At 36.4% G+C, this 10,397-nt stretch overlaps 1 protein-coding gene across 2 annotated transcripts in view; it reads right to left on the reverse strand.

The window, feature by feature from the left end:
• Positions 1 to 1,092: 1,092 nt before the first annotated feature.
• Positions 1,093 to 10,397, reverse strand: part of gucy1a2 (guanylate cyclase 1, soluble, alpha 2) — a 35,921-nt gene continuing 26,616 nt past the window's right edge. For both annotated transcript variants that reach the window (XM_067365590.1, XM_067365591.1), the window contains exons 7-9: positions 9,729 to 9,872; positions 5,172 to 5,326; positions 1,093 to 2,449 (exon numbers count right to left, since the gene is read on the reverse strand). In XM_067365590.1, coding sequence (XP_067221691.1) covers positions 2,239 to 2,449; positions 5,172 to 5,326; positions 9,729 to 9,872 — 510 coding nt within the window. In that variant the 3' untranslated portion in view covers positions 1,093 to 2,238. The remainder of the gene's footprint in view (positions 2,450 to 5,171; positions 5,327 to 9,728; positions 9,873 to 10,397) is intronic.

Consider the following 10,397-nt stretch of genomic DNA (forward strand, 5'->3'; position numbering starts at 1 on the left):
AAGTGTGTAACTTTTATAACTTAATTATTTATTTTTTTTACAAACATTCAACCACGTTATTTTATTTGAAAGCGTGCCCATAGGCAGTTTTTTTATACCAAGTTTTTGATATAGATATTAAGTCAGTCTTAATATTTTTTATTCAGACTTTCAGATTTTTTAACTGTAAAAATAATATAAAATAAATACACACTTATCAAAAAAGATGTCCTGTAAGCGCTTAGTAGAAACTGGACCGATTATCGGCTTGCCACTGGTGTACCAACGGTGACCCAGCAGCGGCAAACCGCTGGTGATGTGCCACCCAAAAAACGCTGTCAGATTGACGGCATTTTCAGATTGGTCAGCTTGCCGATGGTGTGCCGACGGTGGTCCGACCGTTTCAAGCCGCTGACTTTGTGTCGCCCAAAAAATTACAACATGTGAAAATATATTCCACATGTGCTCCACATTATAACCTATAGGCTAGTAACATGTTTTCCATATGTGCCACTTGCTCCATTATGTTCAAACTTTGTTCACATGTGGTGACATGTTTTTCACATGTGGTGATTCACATGTGGTGACATGTTGTTCACATGTGGTGACATGTTTTTCACATGTGGTGATTCACATGTGGTGACATGTTGTCACATGTGTTGACATGTTGTTCACATGTGGTGAAATGTTGTTCACATGTGGTGACATGTTGTTCACATGTGGTGAAATGTTGTTCACATGTGGTGAAATGTTGTTCACATGTGGTGACATGTTGCTCACATGTGATCATATAAGTTCACATGTGGAAAACATGTGATCACATGTGAAGTTCATGTGTTTTTTCTGTAAGGGAAACCATGACATTTAATTTTTTCAGGATTCTTTGATTAAAAAAAAGGTCAAAAGAACAGCATATACTGAATATTGTACTGCATCTGTACTGAATAAAGAAAGTCATACAGGTCTTTTCTATAGAAAAAACAGCCATTTAAAAAGAGCACTAACACAGCAGTCTGACACCATAAAACTTAAATGAATCGATTTTATTGGCATCCTGATAAAAATGACTGACACGTCTGGATGTGATCTTGAATTAATCAAATGTGACCGAAATGAATGATGACATTACCACATACCTTCCTGTGACCTCAAACTGTATTCACACACACACACACACACACACACACACACGACCTGTTTCACACATCTGCTATCTGCAGCACGCGAGTTCTCTCAGCGTTTGTCGCATAAATGTGATTCCTGATTTACAGTTTTGCATTTAATATCAGTCATAAAGTGTTAAAATAGTGATTTAGAAAGGATTATTGAGAACTATTATAAGCTTTTGCATAAAAAATTTGCATGACAATCACATTTACATACAAATAATACTTAATGATACACAAAGTGCATCTATAAACTGCTTAAATCATCTGGATTCAATGTGAATTTACTGAACAGTATTCTGAATATTTATGTCCCTTTCACTGCATGTATCCGACATCAATGAAGCTTCAAAAAAGCCTATATTGCAAAAAATAGCGCTGATTAAATAAGTTAACAGTGCACACATTCACGCAGCTATGTCTCTGCTACATAGATCTGCGACTTGTTATTTCAGAAGCTAAAATAAAAACATGCCGCAGATGTGAGATGTCTGAAACGGCCAAGCACATTCACACACATACAAAATGCACACAAACAGGAGGGCAAACACACACACATACACACAATCTAACAGCGCTAATGGTAAGACACGCACACAAACACAAGGGATCTAACAATGGGTAATAGAGGATACACACACACACAAAGGATTTAACAGCGGTAAATGGCGGCAAATGTGTAAAATGGTAGAGATAAATGTGTGTTTGTGGAGTGCATGTGTGTGTGTGTGTGTGTTTGGGAGGTAAAGGCACCAAGTTATCCATGTGAAACCTGCAATGCTGCAAGAAATGTATGTTTACATGAGTTTGTCTGTAGTATTTGCATGTGTACACCATGTATGTCTTTGTTTGGCTATGCCGTTGAGCAGAAGGCTTTATTTTAAATATATATCTATATATATTTGTTTTTATTGTATTTTCAGAACACAATTATCCATGGCTCCTTTAAAGGGTGGGGCCAAGGCGGGGCCATTCTCTCCACGTGAGTTCACGCCTCTGGGGACGACGCTCCGGTCGAGAGGCGGGGCAGCGAGTTGCCACAGGCAACACTAGTCTACAGGACGTGATGTCATAGCGAATGGGCGGGGCCGTCTCAGAGGCTAGTCTCCCGTAGAAACATGGTACCAATGTTATAGGACACTTTCCGGATGGGGGCGGAGCGAGTGCTGGTGAGAGAGGCGTGGCTCTGGCATTTCCCCGCCTCCAGAAAATAGCAGATTCCTGGGATCTCTTTGGGGAAGTTGTCGGGAAGCTCCTGCCTGGAGCGAGGGATGAAAGTGAACGAGCGGTCGTCACGCAGGAGTCTGAGAAACGAGGGGGAAAACAAATGGAAAGATATTAAATATTCATGAGCTAAATCTGACAAAAACTCATCTGTAAAAACAAAATCTAAAGTATATAGCGTTTGTTTTAATTGTAAAAAGGCAAAAAGTGTTCTGTTAAGGTTAGAGTAAGAATATTTTCTCAAAGCACCCCCTGAGATTTTAAGCTAATATTTCAATAATTTAACAGCACATTCATATGTAATATAATAATAATAAAAGGGCTGTTAATGTTAATGCATGCGATTAAGTAAAAATCCTTAATGCGTTCAAATATTTTAATGCAAATAAATCACTGAAGCACGTGAAGTTGCGTCATTAAACGTAATTTACATCACGCAGTTAGATGATGTTGGAAGTCGGGTGTTTATTAACACATTGACGCTGGAAGGCGGAAATGTCTAATTTAACCCTTTAATAATAACAAATTCATGTGTTCAGTGAATTATTCAATCCATGAGCTCTGTCATATTCTGTGATGAGCGTGATACACAAACTACATTTCTCGGCTGGATAAAGCAAACCAGTGTCTCGCTAGTAAAGTTTTGATGGATGAGGATTGCAATGAAGGTAAGGATGATTGTGGTGACGTACAGGAGTCGTACAGTAAGAACGCGAGAGTCCATTATTATTGATACTCAAACAAACCGTATATATGTGTGCTCTTATTGCACTAATCGCACATTTTGTTTATGCAAAGACATTTTTCAGTGCATTCACGTTGTTTCCACACACATTCAGGATAATGTTTGCATCTGTCGTGTGTATGTTTCTCTGTTTAGTAATTTTGAATGGATTCATGTACTGGAGTAGGTATATATGCAGTCAGGTCAAGGTGGTTGGTTTAGGATTTTTTTTTTTCTGTAATGTTTTTTTTTTTTCATGGGTGCTTTGGTGTGCATAAATTTATGAATTATATGGATAACACCTTATATGATTTGGTGTCCATTTAGAGTCTACTTTTGTTGGAAAGACACCTAAATTTACTTTGAAAAAAGCTTGCAGAAAATACAGTTTGGTGAGAATCATCCTTTAATCTAATGGTTTACTCTGATGGATATAGCAAATGATGACAAAATTAATGGTGTTGAACAAGATAAATGGTGTATGCTTAATTTCAAGATAAGTGTGCGATTAATCGCAATAAAAATTTTAATCTATTGACAGCCCTAAATAATAATGTTTTTATATTACTATTGTTTTCTTGAGGACTAAAATATAGTACTATTGTATGGAAGAGGATTAGGGCCAAACAATAATAAAAAAATAAAACCATCTCGAGATTAAAGTTGTAAAATTTCAAGAAAAAACTTCGAGAAAAAAGTCGAGATAAAATGTTGAGAATAAAGTCATTAAATTACGAGAACAAATTCGTTAAATTATGAGAAAAATGTTGTTAAATTTCAAGAAAAAGGTTAAGAAAAAAGTAGTTAAATTACAAGAAAAAAGTCGAGATAAAATGTTGAGAATAAACATTAAATTATGAGAACAAATTCGTAATTTAACGAATTTGTTCTCGTAATTTAATGAGTTTATTCTCAACATTTTATTTCAACTTTTTTCTCGAAATTTAATGAGTTTTTTCTCGAAATTACACAACTTTAATCTCGAGATGGTTTTATTTTTTTATTATTGCTCTGCCCTAATCCTCTTCCGTACTATTGTCATAATACTTTAAAATAAAAAACGAAAAGTTGATCATTATAATGATTATTTTACACTACAAATTACAGTGCTAATATCTGTCAAATTCTTCACTTTCTTCATACACTACAGGTGAATAGGGTACAAATTTAAGTACAAGTTTTCTGAAATGCTATGTTTAAATATGCAAATGAATTAAACATGCACTAATTTGCATACATTTCTCAAACAGAATCCTGAACATTGAATAAATCCAGGTTTAAAGTTCTTTTATTTTGTTGACCTATTAAAGTTTGTTTTTTACAGAGAGGATTTTGGATATTTGGATTTTTATAAATATAATATATATATATATAAAAAAAAAATAATAATAAAAAAAATCCACCATGTTTTTAGGAAAAAAACAATAAAGTTTGCTGTAAGTTTTGATGAAGTGGAGATGTCTGAGAAAAAAATCATTTTAAGAAACCAGCCTTTAAAGATGAATAATCATTGAAATCTACAGATGCACATAGTTTCCACTAGTCTGAAAAGAGACTCAATCTCAAAATTGAGCAGTGCATGAAAAAGAAATAGTTTTGCCTCTAGTATCTTGCCGTATGATATAAATATTAGCTTTTTATCAACTCACGAACCCGTTTATGAAACCCTGATTTATAGTATTTAACATTAGTCATATATAGAAAGTGTCGCCATTTAGACATGCTAATATGTGCTGTATGTGTGTGTTTTATATGCATATAAGTGTGTGGGTGTACATCTGTGCTTGATGTCGAGTGTGTGCACATGTGTTCGTCTATGCATGACTATTCATGTTGAGTGTTTGTGGATGTCTACAAGCAGGTGCTCATTGGTGCACACTGAAACACGTGTGTGTGTGAGCAGATCCTCTGAGCTGCACTTGACTGCAGAGCATCGTCCTTGATGATCTCGACAGAAGCAGGTTACCATAGAAACAGGTGTGACTGTCTCCACTGCAGCAGAGTTGCACATCAGCTGAGACGGTGTGAACGTGTGTGTGTGTGTGTGTGTGTGTTTGTGTGTGTGTGTGCGTTCTCACTGGTATGTGGTGGGGCTGACGTTGATGCAGCGCGGGTGACTGCCTGACTCAAACTTGCTGGCCAGCGTGACGTTGTTTCCAAACAGACAGTAGCGTGGCATCTTCACACCGACGACACCAGCCAGCACTGAGCCCGAGTGGATGCCGATCCTCAGCTACAGAGACGGAGAGAGAGGGTAAAATCAAGTCAAGTTTATTTATGAAGTGCTTTATGCAATATAGATTACTTTAAAGAGTTGAAAATTCTTCAGTTAAAGGGATAGTTCACCCAAAAATGAAATTATCCCATGATTTACTCAACCTCAACCCATCTTAGAAGGCCTTTATTAACCCACTGGTGTTGTATGAATTACTTTTATGATGGATGGAGGTGCTTTTTGGGGCTTCAAAATCTTGGGTTCCAACCATGTGCAAAATCTTTCACTCCCATTATAAAGTTTGGAAGAGCCAGAATGTGTTTTAATATATCTCCGATTGTGTTTGTCTGAAAGAATAAAGTCATATACACCTACAATGGCTTGAGGATGAGCATTTCATTTTTGGGTGAACTATCCCTTTAAGAATAAACTACACTGCAAAAAAAAAAAATGGTGTAGGATTTACTTTTTTTCATTTAGAAATTGCTGTTCTTCTACATACAATTCATGTCTGAATTAATGGACAGTATGGATGCTACTCTAGATATATGATGGTGAGGGTTGGGGAATTGTTAAATGTGATTTATACTGTAAAAATCAATTAAAAATACTTTGAAAGAGAAATTGCAGGTGCGGTAAATTGAATTGTATTGTGTACATATAGTTTTATTGTAAATACAGATGCTGCATCTATTGTGTCCACTATATTTTCTCTGACACATGCCCAACTGAGAAACTCAGAGAAAGTTCTGAGTTTCCCACTTGTATTTACGACTTTGTGGTGCACACAAATGTTCATTGAATGAAAGAACAAACACCAGAGTTATCATATAACCATCCTAACCACAAGCTCTACTCTTTAGCACAATGCTAACCACAAAATCCTCAATAACACCAACATAACTGAACATTAAAGGTGCCCTAGAACTTCTTTTTAAAAGATGTAATATAAGTCTAAGGTGTCCCCTGAATGTGTCTATGAAATTTCAGCTCAAAATACCCCATAGATTTTTTTTAATTCATTTTTTTAACTGCCTATTTTGGGGCATCATTAACTATGCACCGATATATAGGTTGCGGCCCCTTTAAATCTCCCGCTCCCCCGGAGCTCGCGCTTGCCTTGAACAGCATAAACACAGTTTACTCAGCTAATATAACCCTTCGTCATGCATGCTGCATGCATGAGTCGGATCATGTGAGTATAGTATTTATTTGGATGTTTACATTTGATTCTGCATGAGTTTGATAGTGCTCGTGGCTAACGGGCTAATGCTACACTGTTGGAGAGATTTATAAAGAATGAAGTTGTGTTTATGAATTATACAGACTGCAAGTGTTTAAAAATGAAAATAGCGACAGCTCTTGTCTCCGTGAATACAGTAAGAAACGATGGTAACTTTAACCACATTTAACAGTACATTAACAACATGCTAACGAAACATTTAGAAAGACAATTCACAAATATCACTAAAAATATCATGTAATCATGGATCATGTCAGTTATTATTCCTTCATCTGCTATTTTTCGCTATTGTTCTTGCTTGCTTACCTAGTCTGATGATTCAGCTGTGCAAATCCAGACGTTAATACTGGCTGCCCTTGTGTAATGCCTTGAACATGAGCTGGCATATGCAAATATTGGGGGCGTACATATTAATGATCCGACTGTTACGACACAGTTCGGAGGTCTTTTAAACAAATGAGATTTATATAAGAAGGAGGAAACAATGGCGTTTGAAACTCACTGTATGTCATTTCCATGTACTGAACTCTTGTTATTCAACTATGCCAAGATAAATTCAATATTGAATTCTAGGGCACCTTTAAACACTAACCAGTCTTTTCTTTTACTCAAATATTCATCAATATCACATAACCTCGACATTTACTCTGCCAATTCAGTCCTATGCAAAGCATGCTGGGAACTATAAATCCACTCATGCAGTAGAGCTGCACAATTCTGTATAAATTGAGAACCACAATTTTTTGTTTCAAACAGAGATCATGATTTTCCCACAATTCTGAACAGACAGCTAAACAAAATAACATGTAATTTATTAGAGGTTCAAATCTGTTAATTGCTTCAGTCTATTTAAAAGTATTAAATTAATTTGAGTTCATTAAAAAATCAGTTGAATGAATGATTCAATGACTCACTCATAAATACTTAGCTTGTTTCCTCACTGGCTGAATCAGCATTTTTGAACAAATCTCTTGAATGAATGATTCAATGACAATTCACATGTTTAACAGTCACTTGTCTCCACCTACTGGTGTAACGATTTAATCAATACAATCGTTATTTGAAGCGCCATGTTACTTTCAAAAGGTGATTTACTCTATTTTGATCGCTTCTGTAGACATCAGTGTTTATATCCGAACAATAAACTTTATCTCAGTACTTCTGTAATAATATGAATTATTGTAAGACAGGAATAATGATACTGTGTGGTTGAAAAACTGCTCTCTCTGGATCAGCGGCAGCGTAAACACAAGATTTGAATGTGTGATTTTGTCAAATGTTTAACAGACACAGGCAAATCTTTGTCATTTAGGAATAAGATTGCATAGGTGTTTGAATTGATATTGTGATATTTTAATGATTAATCATGCAGCTCTACCATGTAGTTTCAGTTAATGCAACACTCACAAATGAGTTTGCATAGGTAAGTGAACTGAACACAATGAAATTGAGTTGTGATAAAAAGTTCAACAATTGTGTTGCTTCAGCACATTTTAATTAGGCAATTTGAACAAGGAGCAAAAATATTTTTTCCAGTGTAACAATGCACAAAATAACCCACAAATATTGGGTAAAAGGTCAATTATATATATCTTTATTATAAACAAAGAGAACTGCTGATAATAACTATATTTAATTCAGTACCAAAAAGTATTTTTAAAAATATGCAAATAAAAATAAAATATTTCAACCAATATTTCTGCATTTATGTATTGATTCTGCATATTTTAATGTATTAGCAACATATGCAAAGGGCGAACTCCTTACATGCATTCTTTCATTTGTCGCAATGCATTCTGGGATTGCATTATCCATTATCCTTATTTTGGCTAAAATAACATCTCTTATAAGGCAGCATCATTTCACAGCTTCTCTTTTGTAACAGCCTATGATGCCTCAAAATGCTATCTAGGTTTTGTAACAGAGCTGATATGTATGTGTGTGTGTGTGCGCGAGATAGCATCGCCATAGCAACTCTAGGAAAGAGCCAATACTGTCAAGAGTGCAAGACACACACACACACCAAGTGCTGAAAAAGAATTCACGAGGGCAGCAGAGTGTGACTGACAGCTGTCAATCAAACTCAGAGCACATCTACTTATATCTGCTTAATCGCCAGGATCTAATGAATCTAATGTCAATGAAAGAGACTCAATCATGACTTCAGACACGAGAATCACACATAAACAGCTGTGAGAAGCACAAAGGTGGTGATTTCTAAACATTATCTGAGCCGAACCGAATCGCTCATAAACAGCAGTGTTATCCAAAGGGCAACTTATTACTGCCGCTCTCACAGAGTCCACCAATATACAGACACTCACATTTAATGATGATGCATGGTCGCCCACGGCGACGACCCTGATATTATTCATGGCCTTGTTGTCACGCTGACAGTGCTGTCAATCACGCAACAGACTAGACTACAGTAGAGTCTCTTAAGAATACTAATGCGTTCAACAGTGTTATTTTTGTGTAATCATTGATATACTATGTTTAAATGAGCAAACATAATCATTGCTGCAGACATTACAATATAGAGGTGGCACAACATGCCCAGAGAGGCTTCTAAACACACACACACACACACACAGGACACATGTGCCTCTCAGACACACCGATTCGCTCGTTGACTCCCTCTAAATGGGAGAAAACGGCAACAATGTAGCAATCAATTAGCGGCAAGCACTTGGAGTGTTCCGCCGTCTCCATGGTGACCAGATTCCACACTCTCGCTCCGTCACCACAGTGAGTCCAGTGCTGTCGACGGCACTATTAAACACAAGATCCTTAACACAACCCCACACACGAGTGTCTCACCATTAGACACATTAAACTGTGGCTCCGCCCTCATGCATAATTAACAAAAGCTAACAGAAAAGTGCACAACAAGAGCTTAACGATATCAAAAACAAGAACGCATCTGATGAAACCACATTGGATCACTTGCAGGTTCTTGAATGTGACTCAAACCCTTCAAAAAATGTTTAAACAATACTGAACTGAATCAACACTTAACTGACTTCAGCTGAATAATGACACTTTTGTCTTTGTATTGGTCTCATATTTGATGAGTATAATGTCATTTTTCTGTGAAGCTTCTTTGAAACAATCGCTATATACGTATATAAAGGCGACTTGACTAGTATATCTTTTTAAACCTAACCACTAATTCACCTTGATTGGCTTCCCATCAGGCGTCAGCACTTCTTCGGACAGCTCTATCATCTTCAGGGCCATGAGCGCGATTGGCTTAGCATGGCTGTCAATCTTCCTGTGGAGCCCGCCCGCCACGCAGTACGCATCACCTATAGTTTCAATCTGTGGAGAGAAGAGGTTTACTGTCCACACATACGAACAGATCCAGAATGCTCTATTAACACCTTACTCTCTAAAAAATGCTGGGTTAAAAACAACCCAAAAATGGACGATTTGGACGGGAAATGGGTTGTTTTGATCCATATATATATATATATATATATATATACAGTTGCAAGAATAAGTATGTGAACCACTTGCAGAATCTGTGAAAATGTGCAAAATTTGAACAAAATAAGAGGGATAATAAATTTTTTTAATTATTTTTTTGTTTAGTACTGTCCTGAGTAAGATATTTTACATAAAAGATGTTTGCATTTAGTTTACAAGACAAAACAATAGCTGAATTTATTAAAATAACCCCATTCATAAGTATGTGAACCATTGATTCTCAGTACTGTGTGTGGTCACCTGATGATCCACGACTGTTTTTGTGTTTTGTGATGGTTGTTCATGAGTCTCTTGTTTGTCCTGAGCAGTTAAACTGAGCTCTGTTCTTCAGAAAAATCCTCCAGCTCCTGCAGATTC

This window comes from Chanodichthys erythropterus, chromosome 17 (genome assembly GCF_024489055.1).
Source record: "Chanodichthys erythropterus isolate Z2021 chromosome 17, ASM2448905v1, whole genome shotgun sequence".
NCBI classification, from domain to species: domain Eukaryota; kingdom Metazoa; phylum Chordata; class Actinopteri; order Cypriniformes; family Xenocyprididae; genus Chanodichthys; species Chanodichthys erythropterus.